The sequence below is a fragment of the Cervus elaphus genome, chromosome 1, assembly GCF_910594005.1.
Source record: "Cervus elaphus chromosome 1, mCerEla1.1, whole genome shotgun sequence".
Taxonomy (NCBI): Eukaryota; Metazoa; Chordata; class Mammalia; order Artiodactyla; family Cervidae; genus Cervus; species Cervus elaphus.
Window position 1 is genome coordinate 57,154,390 of NC_057815.1, and position 21,539 is coordinate 57,175,928.

At 38.0% G+C, this 21,539-nt stretch overlaps 1 protein-coding gene across 6 annotated transcripts in view; it reads left to right on the plus strand.

Moving 5' to 3' along the window:
* The window catches only part of STK33 (serine/threonine kinase 33), a 187,494-nt gene that overhangs the window by 109,849 nt on the left and 56,106 nt on the right, over positions 1–21,539 (plus strand). For 5 of the 6 annotated variants that reach the window (XM_043903854.1, XM_043903818.1, XM_043903828.1 and 2 more), the window contains 4 exons: positions 416–520; positions 15,607–15,745; positions 18,670–18,758; positions 20,602–20,686. In XM_043903854.1, coding sequence (XP_043759789.1) covers positions 416–520; positions 15,607–15,745; positions 18,670–18,758; positions 20,602–20,686 — 418 coding nt within the window. The remainder of the gene's footprint in view (positions 1–415; positions 521–15,606; positions 15,746–18,669; positions 18,759–20,601; positions 20,687–21,539) is intronic. The other variant, XM_043903845.1, reaches the window with a different exon arrangement.

Consider the following 21,539-nt stretch of genomic DNA (forward strand, 5'->3'; position numbering starts at 1 on the left):
TGACATTTAATGAGACAGATGCCTTATATCCATTTTCTAATTGACATCCCTAGAAAGTAGATTTTGTTTTTATTATGCTACCATCAAAGGATCAACATAATTTTGAAGGAAATACCAAAAAGCATATTAAGAGCTGCAATAATTTTGTGATATGACAGAGACCATGTTGTTAGCTAATTTATAGAAACCGTCCAAGAAACAGATATGATTTGAGGCTGAATTATCTCTTCAAATTGAGCAAAGGAAAGAAAGGGTATACGTTAATCTTATCATGCAGATAGGCTGCATATTATCTTTTGGAAAAGGAACTTTCTGAAAAAAAAATAGGAAAAAATATAAAATGACTCTAAGTTTTATATTGAGATATGCAGTAACGAAATTCTTACATGAAACCTGTATTTCCTCATCATCTAAGGCTGGAAGCTCTGCTGTGAAGTTACTTGAACGCGAAGTGGACATCCTAAAAAGTGTGAAACATGAACACATCATACATCTGGAACAAGTATTTGAGACACCTAAGGTAAAGCTGGGCTTCCTTGGTGGCTCAGAGGGTAAAGAATCTGTCTGGAATGTGGGAGACCAGGGTTCAATCCCTGGGTTGGGAAGATCTCCTGGAGAAGCAAATGGCAACCCATTGCAATATTCTTACCTGGAGAATTCCACGAACAGAGGAACCTGGCAGACTATAGTTAAAGGCAAAGCTTTATCAGGTGCTGCATTCTGAAAGTTGTTATTTTTACAAAATTAATATCATCCCCTTGAGAAGTAGTCTCTTTGGGACACAGTGGCACATGTCTTTGGCATGACTCTGTCACACCACTCTGTCAGTGGAGATTGATGAAAAGCATTCTGGAGGATGTTTTATTGTTGATTGTATAGTTAGGTGTCTGATGATTAGATTGACGTCTTCAGTGATATTTCTGGTGGCATGTTGGGAAAAAAATGAAACAACTTCAGATATAACCCAGAGTGATCAGAGATTCCCTGGAAGTGGCTTTCCTTTTTGCTTTGGTCCTTGGCTCTGCATTAGAGTCCCTTGGAATAGTGTCATAATTCTGCAAGGTTAGCTTCCTAGTAGAGTTGGTATGGTTGTTTGCCATTCTGCAAAAGTTGTTTATTGCCCGTGAGCTCGGGTGTTTCTCTGCTAGGAGGTGATATGATATAGCGGTTAGGTATGTTAGGTCAGATTGCCTATACAGTTTAATCCTGGATCTACCACTTATTAATTGTGAGACCATGGACAAATTACTCAACCTCTCTACTTAAGTTTCCTCATCTGTAAGATAGGTTTAATGATAGTTATTTTTCAGTTGTTAAGTTGTGTCCAATGCTTTGAAACCCCATGGACTGCAGTATGCCAGGCTTGCCTCTCCTTCACTATTTCCTGGAGTTTGCTCAAACTCATGTCCATTGAGTCGGTGGTGCCATCCAACCATCTCACCCTGTGTTGCCCCCTTCTCCTCCTGCCTTCAGTCTTTCCCAGGATCAGGGCCTTTTTCAATGAGTTGGCTCTTCACATCAGGTGGCCAAAGTAATGGAGCTTTAGCTTTAGCATCACTCCTTCCAATGAATATTCAGGGTTAATAGTATTAACCACATTTAGTTGTGGAGGGATTAAGTGGGAAAATGGGTATAAAGCATATGTCTCATTGAATGTTGGCTATTGTTCTTTGTTTCCTTTGCCAGTTTCTAAGGCAGCAGTAGTCAATTTGGGTTTTGTATTGTGTTTGATTCATTAGGAGTGCTTGATAACTATTAGAGACGACAGTTACCTTTACAGGAGGCTGTAAATGGCAATGATGCCAAAAGCCTTCTCTGGTTTTTTAGTCTTAGAGTTGTGACTTACTTTATCCTCAGATCTTCTTAGGATAGTTTTGCCCTCTATCACTGGTTTTAACCAGTTTGATTGTGTTGTGCCTTAGTGTAGCTGTGTTCATGTTTCTTGGCTTGGGGTTCATGGAGCTTCTTGGAGCTTCTTGGATCTGTGAGTTTATGGTTTTCATAAAATTTAGGAACATTTTGGCCATTATTTTTTCTGCCTTGAAGGACTTTCAAGTACACATGAGATTGTTTGATATTTTCCAAAACTTACTGATTCTCTATTCATTTTTTTTCAATCTTTGTTCTCTCTTTATTGAATTTAGCAGAGTTTCTATTGTGATATCTTCAGATTCTATAACCTTTTTTTCTGTAACATCATATATGCTGTTTATACTTTCTAGTGGAAATTTGATTTGGGTCATTTTTGTATCTTCCATGTTTCTACATAACATGCTCACTATTTCCTTCTTCTTCTTAAATATAGTTATAATAACTTTTACTGATCTTTTCTATTAATTATATCATGTGAGCCATTTTTAGGTCCATTTTAAGTGATTGATTTGCCCCACTTCATTATAAGTTGTATTTTCCTGCTTCTTTTTATGCCTGTTCATTTTTGATTGGATGCTGGCTAATCTTTTATATTCTTACAGCTATTCTTGAGCTTTATTCAAGACATGATTGAGTTATTTAGAAATAGTTTGATACTTTTGAAGCTTAATTTAAACTGTTTGGTGGCACAACAGAGCCTTTGCTCTGGGTTAATTTTCCCTAAGTAATGAGGTAAGACCCTTCTGAGTACTCTGCCCAGTGTCCCATGAATTATGAGATTTTGCACTCTGGCTAGTGGAAATAGGAACTCTTCCTAGCCTTGTGGAGGCTTCAGTTGTTGTTCCTTCTGACCTTTTTGCATGGCACTTTCCCCAACTTTGGGTAGATTCTTTTTTTTTTTTTTTTAATTTACTTTTTATTGAAGGATAATTGCTTTATAGAATTTTGTTTTCTGTCAGACCTCAACATGAATCAGCCATAGGTATACATATAACCCCTCCCTTTTGAACCTCCCTCCCATCTCCCCATCCCACCCCTCTAAGTTGATACAGAGCCTCTGTTTGAGTTTCCTGAGCCATACAGCAAATTCCCATTGGCTATCTATTTTACGTATGGTAATATAAGTTTCCATGTTACTTTCTCCATACATCTACCTTCTCCTCCCCCCTCCCCATGTCCATAAGTCTATTGGCTGTTTCTCCATTGCTGCCCTGTAAATAAATTCTCCAGTACCATTTTTCTAGATTCCATATATGTGCATTAGAATACGACATTTATCTTTCTCTTTCTGACTCACTTCACTCTGTGTAATAGGTTCTAGGTTCATCCACCTCATCAAAACTGACTCAAATGTGTTCCTTTTATGGCTGAGTAATATTCCATGTGTATATGTACCACAACTTCTTTATCCTTTCATCTGTCGATGAACATCTAGGTTGCTTCCATGTTCTAGCTATTGTAAATAGTGCTGCAAAGAACAAGGGGATACATGTGTCTTTTTCAATTTTGGTTTCCTCAGGGTATATACCTAGGAGTGGGATTGCTGGGTCATATGGTGGTTTTATTTCTAGTTTTTTATGGAATTTCCATACCGTTTTCCATAGTGGCTGTATCAATTTACATTCCCACCAACAGTACAAGAGTATTCCCTTTTCTCCACACCCTCTCCAGCATTTATTGCTTGTAGATTTTTTGATGATGGCTATTCTGACCAGTGTGAGGTGATATCTCATTATAGTTTTGATTTGCATTTCTCTAATAATGAGTGATGTTGAGCATCTTTTCATGTGTTCGTTAGCCATCTGTATGTCTTCTTTGGAGAGATGTCAGTTTAGGTCTTTTTTCCATTTTTTGTTTGTTGTTTGTTTTTCTGGCATTGAGTTGTATGTTCTGCTTATATATTTTGGAAATTAATCCTTTGCCAGTTGTTTCATTTGCTATTATTTTCTCCCATTCTGAGGGTTGTCTTTTTACCTTGCTTATAGTTTCCTTTGCTGTGCAAAAGCCTTTAAGTTTAATCAGGTCCCACTTATTTACTTTTGTTTTTATTTCTGTTACTCTAGGAGGTCGGTCATAGAGGATCTTGCTTTGATTTATGTCATTGAGTGTTCTGCCTATGTTTTCCTCTAAGAGTTTCATAGTTTCTGGTCTTACGTTTATGTCTTTAATCCATTTTGAGTTTATCTTTGTGTATGGTATTAGGAAGTGTTCTAATTTCATTCTTTTACATGTAGCTGTCCAGTTTTCCCAGGACCATTTATTGAAGAGTCTGTCTTTGCCCCATTGTATATTCTTGCCTCTTTTGTCAAAAATAAGGTGCCCATAGGAGCATGGGTTTATTTCTGGGCTCTCTATCTTGTTCCATTGGTCTATATTTCTGTTTTTGTGCTAGTACCATACTGTCTTGATGCTTATAGCTGAAGTCAGGAAGGTTGATTCCTCCAATTCCATTCTTTCTCAAGACTGCTTTTACTATTTGGGGTCTTTTGTGTTTCCATAGGAATTGTGAAATTTTTTTGTCCTAGTTCTGTGAAAAATGCCATTGGTAATTTGATAGGGATCATACTGAATCTGTATGTTGCATTTGGTAGTATAGTCATTTTCACAATATTGATTCTTCCTACCCAGGAACATGGAATATCTCTCCATCTGTTTATGTCATCTTTGGTTTCTTTCATCAGTGTCTTATAATCTTCTGTGTGCAGTTCTTTTGTCTCTTAGGTAAGTTTATTCCAAGATATTTAATTCTTTTTGTTTCAGTGGTCCATGAGATTGATTCCTTAATTTCTCTTTCTGATTTTTCATTGTTAGTTTATAGAAATGCAAGTGATTTCTATGTATTGATTTTGTATCCTGCAACTTTGCTAAATTCACTGATTAGCTCCAGTAATTTTCTGATACTATCTTTAGGGTTTTCCATGTACAGTATCATGTCATCTGCAAACAGTGAGAGCTTTACTTCTTCTTTTCCGATCTGGATTCCTTTATTTCTTTTTCTTCTCTGATTGCTATACCTAGGACTTCCAGAACTATGTTGAATAATAGTGGGAAAAGTGGACACCCTTGTCTTGTTCCTGATTTTAGGGGGAATGCTTTCAGTTTTTCACCACTGAGAATAATGTTTGCTGTAGGCTTATCATATATGGCCTTTACTATGTTGAAGTAGGTTTCTTCTATACCCATTTTTTGAAGAGTTTTAAACATAAATGGGTGCTGAATTTTATCCAAGGCTTTTTCTTCATCTATTGAGATTATTCTATGGTTTTTATCTTTCAATTTGTTAATATGGTGTATCACATTGATTGATTTGTGATTTGCATATATTGAAGAATCTTTGCATCCCTGGAATAAACCCAACTTGATCATGGTGTATGAGTTTTTTGATGTGTTGCTGAATTCTGTTTGCTAAAATTTTCTTGAGGATTTTTGCATCTATGTTCATCAGTGATATTGTCCGGTAGTTTTCTTTTTTTATGTTGTCTTGTCTGGTTTTGGTATCAGGGTAATGGTGGCCTCGTAGAATGAGTTTGGAAGTGTTCCTTCCTCTGCAACTTTTTGAAAGAGTTTTAGAAGGATAGGCATTAGCTCTTCTCTAGATGTTTGATAGAATTTTCATGTGAAGCCATCGGGTCCTGGACTTTTGTTTTTTGGGGAGATTTTGATCACAGCTTCAATTTCAGTGCTTGTAATTGGGTTGTTCATAATTTCTATTTCTTCCTGGTTCAGTCTTAGAGGATTGAACTTTTCTAAGAATCTGTCCATTTCTTCGAGGTTATCCATTTTATTGCCATATAGTTGTTCATAGTAGTCTTTTATAATCCTTTGTATTTCTGCATTGTCTGTTGTAACCTCTTCTTTTTCATTTCTAATTTTGTTGATTTGATTCTTCTTTTTTTCTTGATGAGTCTGGCTAAAGGTTTGTCAATTTTGTTTATCTTCACGAAGAACCAGCTTTTAGTTTCATTAATCTTTACTATTGTTTCTTTCATTTCTTTTTCATTTATTTCTGCTCAGATCTTTATGATTTCTTTCTTTCTACTAATTTTGGAGGGGTTTTTTTTTGTTTGTTTGTTTTTTTCCACTTGTTTTAGGTGTAAAGTTAGGTTGTCTATTTGATGTTTGTCTTGTTTCTTGAGGTAGGATTGTATTGCTGTAAACTTCTCTCTTAGGACTGCTTTTGTTGCATCCCATAGATTTTGAGTTGTGTTTTCATTGTCATTTGTTTCTAGAAATTTTTTTATATCCCTTTTGATTTCTTCAGTAATCTGTTGGTTATTTAGAAATGTGTTGTTTAATCTCCATGTGTTTGTGTTTCTTACAGTTTTTTTCTTGTAATTGATATCTAGTCTCATAGTGTTGTGGTTGGAGAAGATGCTTGATATGATTTCAATTTTCTTAAATTTACTGAGGCTTGATTTGTGACCCGTGATGCAGTCTATCCTGAAGAATGTTCCATGTGCACTTGAGAAGAAGGTGTATTCTTCTGCATTTGGATGGAATGTCCTGAAGATATCAGTGAGATCCATCTCATCTAATGTTTCATTTAAGACCTGTGTTTCCTGGGAAAACTGGTCAACCACTTGTAAAAGAATGAAACTAGAACACTTTCTAACACCATACACAAAAATAAACTCAAAATGGATTAAAGATCTAAACTCCTAGAGGAAAACATAGGCAAAACACTGTCCGACATAAATCACAGCAGGATGCTCTATGACCCACCTCCCAGAGTAATGGAAATAAAGGCAAAAATAAACAAATGGGACCTAATTAAACTTAAAAGCTTTTGCACAACGATGGAAACTATAAGCAAAGTGAAAAGACAGCCTTCAGAATGGGAGAAAATAATAGCAAATGAAGCAACTGACAAAGGATTAATCTCAAAAATATACAAGCAACTCCTGCAGCTCAATTCCAGAAAAATAAAAGACCCAGTCAAAAAGTGGGCCAAAGAACTAAGCAGACATTTCTCCAAAGAAGACATACACATGGCTAACAAACACATGAAAAGATGTTCAACATCACTCATTATCAGAGAAATGCAAATCAACACCACAATGAGGTACCATCTCATGCTGGTCAGAATGGCTGCTATCCAAAAATCTACAAACAATACATGCTGGAGAGGGTGTGGAGAAAAGGGAACCCTCTTACACTGTTGGTGGGAATGCAAACTAGTACAGCCACTATGGAGAACAGTGTGGAGATTCCTTAAAAAACTGGAAATAGAACTGCCATATGACCCAGCAATCCCACTGCTAGACATACACACTGAGGAAACCAGAATTGAAAGAGACACATGTACCCCCATGTTCATCGCAGCACTGTTTATAATAGCCAAGACATGGAAGCAACCTAGATGTCCATCGGCAGACAAATGGATAAGAAAGGTGTGGTACATATACACAATGGAATATTACTCAGCCATTAAAAATAATGCATTTGAATCAGTTCTAATGAGGTGGATGAAACTGGAAGTAAGAGTGAAGTAAGTCAGAAAGAAAAACAGCAATACAGTATACTAACACGTATATATGGAATTTAGAAAGATGGTAATGATAACCCTATATGTAAGACAGCAAAAGAGACACAGATGTATAGAACAGTTTTTTGGACTCTGTGGGAGAAGGTGAGGGTGGGATGATCTGAGAGAATAGCACTGAAACATGTATATTATCATATGTGAAACAGATTGCCAGTCCAGGTTCGATGCATTAGACAGGGTGCTCAGAGCTGGCGCACTGGGATGACCCAGAGGGATGGGATGGGGAGGGAGGTTGGAGGGGGGTTCAGGATGGGGAACACATGTAAACCCATGGCTGATTCATGTCAATGTATGGCAAAAACCACTACAATACTGTAATGTAATTAGCCTCCAATTAAAATAAATAAAAAAAAAACTTGTATTTCCTTATTAATTTTCTGTTTTGATGATTTGTCCTTTGGTGTGAGTGGGGTGTTAAAGTCTCCTACTGTTATTGTATTACTGTCAATTTCTCCTTTTATGTCTGTTAATGTTAGTCTTATGTATTGAGGTGCTCCTATGTTGGGTCTATAGATATTTACAATTGTTATGTCTTCCTCTTGGACTGATCCCTTGATCATGATGTAGTGTCCTTCCTTATCTCTTGTAATCTTCTTTATTTTAAGGTCTATTTTGTCTGATATGAGGATTGCTGCTCCAGCTTTCTTTTGCTTCCCATTTGCATGAAATATATTTTTCCATCTTCACATTTTCAGTCCTTATGTGTCTTGAGGTCTAAAGTGGGTTTCTTGTAGACAGCATATATATGGTTCTTGTTTTTGTATCGATTCAGCCAGTCTGTGTCTTTTAGTTGGATCATTTAATCCATTTACATTTAAAGTAATTAGTGATATATATATTCCTATTGCCATTTTCTTAATTGTTTGGGGTTGATTTTGTAGATCTTTTTTCTTCTTTTGTATTTCTTGACTATTTAAGTCCATTTAATGTTTGTTTTAAAGCTGGTTTGATGGTACTGAATTCTCTTAACTTTTGCTTGTCTGAAAAGCTTTTTATTTCTCCATCAATTTTGAATGAGATCCCTGCCAGGTACAGTAATCTTGGATGTAGATTTTTCCCTTTCAGTACTTTAAATATATCCTGCCATTCCCTTCTAGCCTGCAGAGTTTCTGCTGAAAAGATCAGCTATTAAGCATATGGGGTTTCCCTTGTATGTTACTTGTTGCTTTTCCCTTGCTGCTTTTAATATTCTTTCTTTGTGTTTAGTCTTTGTTAGTTTGATTAGTATGTGTCTTGGCATGTTTCTCCTTGGGCTTATCCTGTATGGGACTCTTTGTTCCTCTTGGACTTGATTGACTATTTCCTTTTCTATGTTGGGGAAATTTTCAACTATAATCTCTTCAAAAATTATCTCATACCCTTTATTTTTCTCTTCTTCTTCTGGGACCCTTCTATAATTTGAATATTGCTGTATTTGATATTGTCCCAGAGGTCTCTGAGACTATCCTCAGTTCTTTTCATTCTTTTACTTTATTCTGCTCCTCAGAAGTTATTTCCACCATTTTATCTTCCAGCTCACTGATTCGTTCTTCTGCTTCAGATACTCTGCTATTGATTTCTTCTAGAGTATTGTTAATTTCAGTAATTGGTTGTTTGTCTTTGCATGTTTATTCTTTAATTCTTCTAGGTCTTTGTTAATTGATGCTTGCATTTTCTTCATTTTATTTTCAACATTTTTGACCATATTTACTGTCATTATTCTGAATTCTTTTTCAGGTAGTTTGCCTCTTTCCTCTTCATTTATTTGGACTTCTGTGTTTCTAGTTTGTTCCTTCACTTGGGTAGTATTTCTCTGTGTGTGTGTGTTAGTCGCTCCATGATGTCTGACTCTTTGCAACCCCATGAACTATAGCCCGTGAGGCTTCTCTGTCCATGGAATTCTCCAGGCAAGAATACTGGAGTGGATTGCCATTCCCTTCTCCAGAGGATCTTCCCAACCCAGGAACTGAACCCTGTTCTCCTGCATTGCAGGCAGATTCTTTACCGTTTGAGCTACAGGGAAGTCCTTAGTATTTCTCTGCCTTTTCATTATTATTATTTTTTTAACTTATTGTGTTTGAGCCTTTTCCCAGGCTTCAAGGTTTAATTCTTTATTCCTTTTGGTTTCTGCCCTCCTGAAGCTGGTCCACTGGTTTGTGTAAGCTTCCTATAGGATGAGATTTGTGCTGAATTTTCCTTTGTTTGTTTTTCCTCTAATGGGCAAGGCTGAGTGAGGTGGTAATCCTGTCTGCTGACGTTTGGGTTTGTATTTTTGCTTTGTTTGTTGTTTAGATGAGGTGTCCTGCACAGGGTGCTACTGGTGGTTGGGTGATGCCAGGTCTTGTATTCCAGTGGTTTCCTTTGTGTGAGTTCTCACTATTTGATACCCCCTAGTAGGGTTAGTTCTCTGGTAGTCTAGGGTCTTGGAGTCAGTGCTCCCACTCCAAAGGCTCAGGTCTTGACCTGTGGTCAGGAGTGAAGGTTTCACAAGTGCTTTGTTATGGCATTAAGTGAGATTAAAACAAATATCCAAAACTGAGAAACCAAAGATGAACCTCAGACAAATGGCAGTTACAAAATCAGGCAAATAATAATTAAAATAATGAAATATACACATATACATATATACCCATGAACAAAGTCAAAACAGTCCAACAAAAATAAAGTACAATAGATTGACCCAGTGAACAAAGGAAACCAAAAACTATATTTACCAGTTAAGAACAAAACTAACTAAAGCACAAACTGGAAAACAAAACTAAAGCAAGGTGCCAAGTGGGGAATAAAGCAATGAAAACAAAACTAACAAATATATTGAGAGGAAAGGAAAGAAAGAATAGATATGCTAAGTTAAATAGAGGTAGATGAAGAAGATTTATATACATTAAAGATTAACTGCCAGGGGAAAAGAACAATAGGAAAGGCAAGCAAGGGAATAAATATAGAAAAAATATAATAGGTTTAAAAAAATTAAAAGTTAAAATTATAAAAAAGCAAAAAGAAAAAAAAAACAGAAGAAGAGAAAAGGAAAGCCCTATAGAACTGCAAAAGCCCAACACAGATGCAGAGGTTTAGAACAACAATAAAAAATGTGACTGAATATACACAAATACATATACACCCGTAAGCAAAATCAAAACAGTCCAACAAAAATAAAGTACAATAGATTGACTTGGCGAACAAAGGGAGCCAAATATTATGTCTACCAGAACAAAACTAACTAAAACACAAAATGGAAAACAAAGCTAAAGCAAGGTGCCAACTGGGGAATAAAGTAATGAAAATAAAACTAACAAATATGTTGAGACGAAAGGAAAGAAAGGAAAGAAAGAAAGAAATAATAGATATGCAGAGTTAAATAGAGGTAGATATAGAAGATTTATATATATTAAAGATTAACTGCAGGGGGAAAAGAACAGTAGGAAAAGCAAACAAAGGAATAAACGTAGAAAATATAATAATAGGTTTAAAAAATTAAAATTAAACAAAGAGAAAAGAAAAGGAAAAAAACCCCTCAGAACTGCAAAAGCCCAACCTAGAGGCAGAGGTTTATAACAACAAGAAAAAATGTGACTGAGAAAAAAAGAATAAAAAGAAAAAGCTCAAAAGCTTAATTAGATTTCATAGTGCCAATAAAATCAACAACTGCAACAGAGGAGGGGGGAAAAATCCAAAAGAATCTACAGAACAAGTCAAAACACAAGAATAATAAATGTTTTTCTTGAGTCACTGCTGTCAGAGTCCTTTCCCTCGCTGGGAATCGCAGTCCACCTCACCTCCCTAGGATGCCCTCTAACACTGCGCTGATCTCTGGACCTGCTATGGGGCAGCTCAGATTCTAATCGGGTTCTGCTCCTCTGTGTTCTTGCCTGCAATGTCCACAGCTATCAGAACTAGTGTGTTTTTTCTTTTCTTTTTTTTTTTGGTGGGACCTCTCAATGACCTTTTATATATTCCACAGAGACGGATTTAATCTGTAGCTTGTACAGCTGGTGGGAGGGTTTTGGGTCTTCTTTCTTAGTCTCACTGCCCCTGGGTTTCAATTGTGGTTTTATTTCCACCTCTGCATATGGGCCATCCACTGGGGTTTGCTCCTGAGGCTGCCCTGGAGGACTTGGGTTTGCCCCTGTGAGGGCCAGGTGTGGAGATGGTGCAGCTCCCTGCAGAATTGCAGGGATTCTGGCAGCACCAGGTACTCAGGGGAGTTGGCAGCTAGGGCAGCAGGAAATATAATGCTGTAGAAGGTTATAGCAACCAGTATTGGCCAATAGCTCCAGTATTCTTGCCTGGAGAACACCCCTTCCTGACAGAGAAGCCTGGCAGGCCACAGTCTACAGGGTCACAAAATGTCGGACACTACCGAAGCGACCCTGCACGCATAGGTACGAGACTTTTTTTGCCTGTGGCAGCTCTGCCCCAGTGAGAGCTGAGCGTGAAGGTGACACAACTGCTTGGCTTGGGGGGACCCTGGAGGCGCCAAGTGTGCAGGGACAGGACTGCCTCCGCTGCAGGAGCTACAGCCTTATCAGAATCTTTTTTTGTGCCTCTTGTGTCTGGCGATCAGAAGGCCTCTTTGGCCAGTCTTTCTCCATAGCTCAACCGGTTCAGACACTTAGAAGGCTTCCTTGCCTGGGGTCCTTCTCAGTTGTTCATGCATCAGGCACATAGAAGGGCCCTCGTGGCTGGGGTCCTACTCTGTAGATCAGCACGTCAGGCACTTAAAGGGGCATCCTGGGTGGGGTCCTACTCTGTAGTTAAGTGTCTCAGGCGTTTGCTGGGCCAGCCCCTCTGTTGTTCAGCTGCCACTGCAGGCGTGTAGGGGGAGAGAGGCTATGGTGACGGCTCCACCCCCTACGCATGACTCAGCAGTACTGCCTTGCTTCCATGGCTGCCCAGCTTTCCTCTGCAGGCATTTCCCAGCACAATCTCCTCCCTCACATCCCCTGATCCGTCTCTCCGCAGTCAATAGCAGCCCTCGCCCAGGGATTGCTCCACAATTCCTAAACTCCCATCTCCCAGCCGGTGTGCTTTCCGGTGGGGGGGGGGGGGTCTGCATCCCTGTCCAGGGCATGTATGGTTGCAGCAAGAACTGTCTGATTCTCATTCCATTTAGGCTGCCACAGAGCAGGTGTTTCACTCTCAGCCTTAAATGTTTCTCCTCTGACTCAGACAATTGCCCCAATGTGGGGATCGGACCCCTGCTTCAGCTCCCCCACCCACTGAGGGCAGGTCCAGTCCTACTAACACTCCTGTTTTTCCCCTTGGCTCCTTCGTTCTACCAAGTTTTATGTGGGTCTATATATTCTTTTCCGCTGGTCAGGTACTCCTGTCCAATCTCAGCTGGTGTTCTGCATGCACTTCTGTGTCTGAAGGTGTATTCCTGATGTATCTGTGGAGAGAGAGGTACTCCACGTCCACCTACTCCTCCACCATCTTGTTTTCCTCTGGTTAGATTCTTGATACATATGTGCTAGTTAGCACTTTGCTGAAGAGTTGAGGGCGGGATTGGCAGCCACCTGCAAATCTATAGCGCTTTCTCTGTGTACAGCCTTCCCCTCTTTGGCAGTCTCGCCTGTGGAGTTTAGTTGTCTTGGCCTTCCTGGACTCTCAGCACCATCTCCTCAGTTCATGTAGACTGTTGAGTTCTGCTTGGGTTTTCTTTCCCTTCTCTGTAGCTTGGAAACTCTCTCTAGATGGTAAGCTAGGATAATTGTGGGGTTTGTCTCATAGGTTTCCCCTCCGTCAGGGATCACTGCCTTGTGCTGCCTGATGACTAATGTCTGAAAATTGTTATTTCATGTATTTTATCCATTTTTTAGGTTGTTTCAGGAGGGAGGACAAGTCTGGTCTGTTCCTTCATTTTGGAACGTAAGTGGGAGTCCAAATCTAGAATAATTTGAAGGCGAAGGAAACCATCATCTATGATTATATTTTTTACCTGTTGTTTGCCTTTGATTCACAAAGGTCAGATCTGTCTCCCCATCTTCCCAACTCACACAAATGCCTAGACTTCCAGTTGAAGCCATCTTAAAGATTAAAGGAAATTGTTAACTGACTGGTTAGGCTAAGGTAGTAGTACTGATCATCCGTTGACTATGTAGGGTTTCTTGTGAGTCCACATATTCTCCAGGCCTACACAATTATTTTTTAATAATTACAGAAAGACTTCTGAAAAACCTTTATTGGTAACTTTTATCAGCTTACATGTTTTAAATGGATCAATTTGTATTGTAAGCACTGCTAATGTAACTTTGCCTTCCAAATAATTCACTTACCGTTTTCATTTCATGATCTCTGCCATGCTGTCAGTGGAAAAACGATGGTCTAGTTCAAAAGCTTATTTTTGCATTAGACTTTACAGAATTCTGTAGTTACTTTTGAAATTCTAAGGCATTCTAAGGTTTAGTGAGTCAGAATTTTGACTGTAGGAAGAAAGGTTGTTAGCCTTCTTCTCTTGCTTTCCTGCTTGCTGACTGAACACGAAGTTGCATCAGGAGTGGTAATAGAACAGGATCAGGTACCAGAATCTTACAAGCAATGATGAAAATGTAGTGGCAGAGGACCGAATGGAGACATGGAGGCTGGTCTGGGTCTGAATAGCAATAGTATGAAAAAGGCGTGCATTTTAGTTGACTGGGAATCTTTCTGACTCAATAGATGACCTGACTATTGGAATACTTAAAGTGATTATGGGAAACATCCACAGATACAGCAAATATGGAAGAGGCATTTCATTTGTGGCTTTTACCATTTATACCCCATTAGTCACTAAGTTCCACTAGTTCTCCCTCTGTGTACATTCACATCATTTTCTTCTTTTCTTCATTCTGCTCCTTATATCTACCCTTTTATGAAAAGAGGTCAGTGTACACAGCATGTGAGCCTGTCTGGAGTGCAGCCTGTTTTTTTATGGCCTGTAAGTTAGGTTTTTTATATTTTTAAATGGTTGGAAAAAAAGGTTAAAATAGTAATATTTCATGACATGTGAAAATTATATGAAACTAAGTTTCAAAGTCCATAAATAAAGTTTTGTTGTATTGTTTATGGGTGCTTTTATGCTGTGACAGCAGAGCTGAGTGGTTACAGAAGAGATTGTATGGTCTGTGAAGCCAAAAATACTTACTGTCTGTATCTGGCTTTCACAGAACAGAAGTTTGTTGAGTTCTGCTCTGCATTGCTGTTGGAGTGGAGTGTTCATTTAGAAATGCAGAACTGATGATAGCACATACACTTCCTCCACTCCAGACACAAGCTGAAAAATCTTCCATGGTGGGACTTCCCTGGCGGTCCAGTGGTTAAGACACTGAGCTCCCATTGTGGGGGTACAGGTTCAATCCCTGGTTGGAGACCACAGAGTGGGCAAAAATAAAAATAAAAAATCTTCAGTGGCTACTTATTGCATATGGGGGAAAAAAATCCAAGCTCCTTTGTGTGACATCCAGGACTCTTTATAGCCTGGCACCAACCCGTTCTTTCTGGCCTCACCCCTCACCGCTCCAGTCTTCTCTGACTTAGCAAATTCCCAATGCTATTAACACTGAGATATGTGTTATTCTTTAACTGCCAGTGTTATTTCCAGCTTATGGAGTCTGCAAATGCTGTGTGCTATGCCTGTTCTTGCCCATATTTTCTATCCATAAATCCCTGTTCAGTCATCCAGACCTGCCTGAAATGGCGCCTCTTCACAGTGAGTATTGTTTAGGCTCACCCCCTGCTCTGTAACCTAATCGCATTTTGGGCAGTCCTCTTCTGTTAGCACTTATCACATGACATTGTGATCATAACCATACTCTGAGCTCCTTGGAGGCAGAGAGTATGTTTTATGTTTGCTTTTTCCTCTAGTAGAGCTTCCTGGTGGCTTCTGCAATGTAGGAAACCCGGCTTCGATCCCTGGGTCAAGAAGATCCCCTGGAGAAGGGAATGGCTACCCACTTCAGTATTCTTGCCTGGAGAATTTCATGGACAGAGTAGCCTCACGGGTTATAGTCCATGGGGTTGGAAAGAGTTGGACATGACTGAATGACTAATAATTCCACTTTTTCCCCCTCTAGTATCCTACAGAGTATCTTATACATGACAGATAGCAACTATGTTTAAATGAATAGACTAATTAAGATTATAATGATATTTCTACTCTCTGTATACAATATATAACATTTAAACATACCCAACTGAATAATTTGTGCTCTCTCTCTTTATATTTATGTCAGAAAATGTATCTTGTGATGGAGCTTTGTGAGGATGGAGAACTCAAAGAAATTCTGGATAGGAAAGGTCATTTCTCAGAGAATGAGACAAGGTGGATCATTCAAAGTCTCGCCTCAGCTATAGCCTATCTTCACAATAAGGGTAAGAAGAGGATCACCCAGCTCATTGACTCCATGCAGACAGATAGACACTTTTGTTTAAGGGTGATTGTATTCAGGATTCATAGTCACAGAAGTAATGCCTACTAATCCAGAAAATTTGATTTTAAAAATTAAATTTTTTCCTTTGTAATTTTATTGATATATTTTAATTAGAAACAAGACAGGTATGCAGTTACATTCTCCATGGATGAGAATGAAATTATGAACATTTCTATTCAACAGCTTGAAAAGAAGCTAATATTATTAAATCCAAAATAGAAAATCAATAGAAGTGAAATTTCTAAAAACTCATATATTAATAATAATGTTAAAAATCTGCATATACTAGGCATTAAAAAAATTTTTTAGACTTAAGTATTAGAGCAGTTTTAGGTTCACAGCAAAATTGAGAAGTTACAGAGATTCCCAAATACCTCTGTCCATGCATGCACATCCTTCCCCATTATTAGCATCCCCTATCAGAGTGGTTACACTTGCTACAGTTGATGAACTTGCACTGACACATCATTATCACCCAAAGTCCATAGTTTACATTAATGTTCACTCTTGGTATTGTACATTCTATGGGTTTTGACAAATGTATGATCTACCAGTACAGTACCATATGGGAGTCATTTCACTACTTTAATATCCACATTTAAATATTATTCTAATTCTTCTAATTGCTTTACTATTCTCTGGTATTATTGCTACTCTTTTTCCTCATGCTCCTGCTTTTTTTTTTTTCTTCAGTGTTAATTTGGCTTACATGTGACTTTAGAAGCTTCTCATTATATCAGTTTGGTTCAGTTCAATTGCTCAGTCGTGTCCGACTCTTTGCGACCCCATGGACTGCAGCACACCAGGCTTCCCTGTCCATCACCAACTCCTGGAGTTTACTCAAACTCATGTCCATTGCATTGGTGATGCCATCCAACCATCTCATCCTCTGTCCCCTTCTCCTCCAGCCTTCAATCTTTCCCAGCTTCAGGGTCTTTTCCAATGAGTTCGGTTCATCGCATCAAGTGGCCAAAGTATTGGAGTTTCAGCTTCAGCATCAGTCCTTCCAATGAACATCCAAGACTGATTTCCTTTAGGATTGACTGGTTGGATCTCTTTGCAGTCCAGGGGAATCGCAAGAGTCTTCTCCAACACCACAGTTCAAAAGAGATGAGAAAAAACTTTGTTCCAGAGAGGTCAGGGAACATGGTTAGGTGTGCAGAGCTGGTGCTGGAAGCTAGGGGCTCATTCAACAGATGTTCCCTAAGCATCTACAGCATTGAGGTTGGTCCTAGAGTTTACAGAGGTTCAAACACAAGGCACCTGCCTCTCAGGGAAATTGGTGAGAGATGGAGTACAGAAAACAAATTGATGATTTGTTTTCAAATGGAGTACAGATGGAGTACAGAAAACAATATGATGATTTCTGAGAGCAATATAGAGAGCATGGAGCATAGGTGTATTAAGTGCCTCATTTGATTTGGAAAGTCAAGCAAGAATTCACAGAGGAAGCAAAACTTGAGCTGAGGAATACAAACTCAGGTGAAAAAGGGAGGGCTTTCCAGGCAGAGAGCGAGGAATTTTGCAAGAGCAGAAAACCAAAGACTTGATATTTTGCTAATTTTGGTTCTCCCACATTAAGCTATAAAGTCAGTATATTTCAAACTAAATCTTAACAGGATTTATCATGGAACTTGATAAAATTATTTTGAGAGGGGTGAGAATAGTAAAGAAAACAATGAAAAAGAACAGTGGAGCAACAGAGAGACTTGCCCTGCCAAGTGTCAGACCACCTTATGAAGATATATTAGTTAAAGTTTTGTGGTGTTTATGTAAGAAGAGAGAAGGAGAACAATAGAAATTCCAAACACAGGTTGGGTGTGGAAGAGAACTGTAAGCAACTAGGAGTAGTAAACAGTCCAGGGCTCATCCAGCCTCATTTCCCCGGAAATTATACCTATAGCTTTTTAAGTTTAGGGAAATGATTACAATGGATATGGACTGGATCAGTTATTTGCAAAGGAAATATTTGGTACATGAGAGTATTTGCATGTACATAAAGGTCCTGCCTGAGCTGTGACATGTTCAACTGGAGATTTTGTGTCTCACGGGTTTTTGTTTTTAACTTTAATGTATAAAGAGTAGAAAAGTGAGACTGATGGTGCAGAAAATATATTGAAATAAGTATAGTTTGTATACATGTAGCCAAGTTGCAGTATGTTTAATGTTTATGCTGGCACTAACATATGAATAGAAGTAAACAGGTAATCCTCTCTTTAAAGAGTGAAGGACATGGGAAAGCTTCCTCCTACAGGAAATACCTAACCTTGGACATGATCCTCTTTCACACTCACCAGGCCATTCATGATGAGGTGTGGCCAGTTGGAGCAGCAGGGGATTGGGGAGAGGTCAGGGAGTCAAAGAAAGTGGCTCCTTAAGGTTAGAAATGTGGCGAAAAGGAATATGAATATAAGGGAATGAAACAGGTCAGAATTATGCCTGGCCCTCCTCAGATTTTTTTCAACAGTTCAATTCAGTTCAGTTCAGTCGCTCAGTAGTGTCCGACTCTTTGCGACCCCATGAACTGCAGTACGCCAGGCCTCCCTGTCCATCACCAACTCCCGGAGTCCACCCAAACCCATGTCCATTGAGTAAGTGATGCCATCCAACCATCTCACCCTCTGTCCCCTTCTCCTCCTGCCCTCAATCTTTCCCAGCATCAGGGTCTTTTCAAATGAGTCAGCTCTCCGCATCAGGTGGCCAAAGTATTGGAGTTTCAGTTTCAACATCAGTCCTTCCAATGAACACCCAGGACTGATCTCCTTTTTCAACAGTGGATGTTAACTGGTCAAGTTCTATTTGTGTCCGCTCTAATTATTTTTTCATTATCCATTTCATTTGATTTGTTGTTTATTTTCTTGGTAGATATAGTACATAGAGATCTGAAACTGGAGAACATAATGGTTAAAAGCAGCTTTATTGATGCTAACAATGAAATGAACTTAAACATAAAGGTAAGATATTAGAAATGGTGGTAAATGTTTGCCTATAAATAGTTTGATATCAAAGTGACAACGTACATCTTCTTTTTAAGATACATTTCAGAAGCTTTTTAACAGCCAAAAATAAGCGGCCTGTGCTAAAAAAATTAAAATTTCACAAAAGAGGTTGTGACTGACAAGAATAATTTTACAAGTTAAGTAGTGCTACTGAATTTTTTTAAAGTAGATATTCATTTGGATAGTTCTGAATCATTAATTAATAGCAAACAAACAGATGCTCTGAGTTCTAATTAATTTCAAAATTATGCCTGGTAATTTGATGTAAATGTGTTACAGATTTAGAGAAAAAGTACACCTTGGCTGTGCCTTTGATACTAAATTAATGCTAAAGTCTGTATTTCTCATTTAAAAATTTCTTGGGTATTAATATTTATGTCCTAAGCACAGTTAGTATGCCAAGTATTTATTCTTGAAGACTTTATTCAAATTAAATGTTCTTTAATGTCAAATAAATGATCGGATACATTATTTATTACTTAGTATTTTAAAAGTGGTTGCTTTCAAAATATATGAATGTGTTAATTTGGGAATAAAATGTTGTCTTTGAATAACTTGCTCTGTTGCGTTTATAACATAAATAGGATTAACAGTATTGTTGTTATACTCAAATATTCTTAGATATTTCCATTATAAGCTCTATGAAGGCAGGAATTTTGTGTGTCTTATTCGCTGTTGGTACCTGGAATAATACCTGAAATATAGTATGCGCTCAATTAATATTTGGTGCATGAAGGAATAAATGCCCTCCGAAGAACTGAATTGGGCCATGAGAACTTTTATATATTTGATACCTGTATACATTTTCTACAGAGAAAGATAATGTATCATGATGCTCCAAGTAGTGTCATCGTGAACACTCCTGGAGAAATTTATTAATCTCTTTAGAGAAATAGTGATATCACATTGTTGATAGGAACATTTTCCTACTCCATAAGGTACTGAAAACTTTACATTCAGTGTCTGTGGACCACAATCTTATCTTTGGTTGTGTGATCAGTAAATGTGCCTGTTTTTTCTGCTTTCAGCCCAAGGCTGTTCCAACTTGGGAGACAATACCAAGGGCACACACTGAATATTTAATAACCAAATGTTTAATGACCAAGATTTAGACCTGAGCAGAAAGCCTGCAGTTGCAGCAGTAGGCCTCCAGTGTATTTGTAGTTATATTGTGTATTTTTTTTCCTGTTAATTTGCTTCTCGTAGTTTTTAATAGTGTAATAAGTTTTTAAATTAGTATACTCTAGAAACACAGAGGAAATAATAGTAAAGAAAAGATAACATTGACTAGAGAAAATGTTTTATAAATAATTATAAAAAGGAGGAGTTTCTGTGAGTGCTGGCAAGAATAATGATTTGCATTTATAACAGTGCTTTAAACTGAAACATAGCTTGAGCATCAGAAAAATAGATAATAAACTTACTAAGGCCAGAATGTATTTTACAATGAAATAACTTGATAAAGATAACTTTTTATTTTAAAAAATGTTAAATGCCTTCTTGGAAGAGCAGCTCCCTATGTTGAACTGGTGAGCTTAAATTAGAAGGAGTGAATAATCAACATTATGGGTGTTTTCTCAAAATTTGAAAAACTAAGTTTCTCTTGACCAGGTTTCTTTTTCACAAGGAGGGGCAGGTGGGGAGGGGAAGCAAGGTCCTTATTAGTAATACAGGGAAAGCCCCTCTATCCTCACAAATTCCTGAATTAAATGCAATACAGTGTAGTGAAAATTCTGTTGGCAGAATGTGTGAACTTTGGGTCTGGAAAACTGGTGACTATGTGAATTTCTTCTTGCAGGTGACTGATTTTGGCCTAGCAGTGAAGAAGCACGGAAGGAGTGAGGCCATGCTGCAAACCACATGTGGGACGCCCATCTATATGGGTAAGTTAATAGGCTTTAAGTGATTTTTTTTTCCTATAGAAAAAAGTAGAACAACTTGTGTGGATTAAAATTTGAGCAGTTTGATTTTGCATCATGACTTATGGCCCTGATCAAGCTACCTTTTCTTTTCTTGAAAGTGAAAGTATTTTAGTTGTTGTCACAAATTTTTCATAGTTCTTATCTTTGGAGATTATAGTGTTCATCATTCCTCTGGGCTCTTCTTATAACTGCTTATGTCTCTTAGGTAATCATACACCAAACCTAATTATCATTTTGTTAATTCATGCTAAAATAATGCATGTGTTTTGCTTCTTTCCATTTTTTATCCAATTTCATTGCCATCCAGTAGATTTTCATAGAGTCCTGATTAAACATATTTCATAAACCAGCAGTTTTCTCATTTTTGTAAATGTGATTTTTAACAGCATTCTTAAAATATAATTTAGATACCAAAAAAAAATGTACCATTCAGTGATTTTTCATACATTCGCAGAGTTTTACAGCACCACCACAATCCAATTTAAGCAATTCTACCCCCAGCAGTTGCCTCATGCCCATTTACTCTCAATCTCATTCCCATCCCAACCCCAGGTAACGACTGATCTTTGTCTCTCTAGATTTTCTGTTTCTGGATATTTCATATAAATGGAATCATACAATATCTAGGCTTATACACCTGGTTTTTTTCCCTTAGCATGATGTTTTTGAGGTACATCCCTGTTGCAGCACATATGTGTAGTCTGTTCCATTTTATTAGTAAACAGTTGTTCATTGTATATATATGCAACACTTTGTTTATCTATTTATTAGTTGATGCACATGTAGATTGTTTCCAGTTTGGAGCTATTATGAA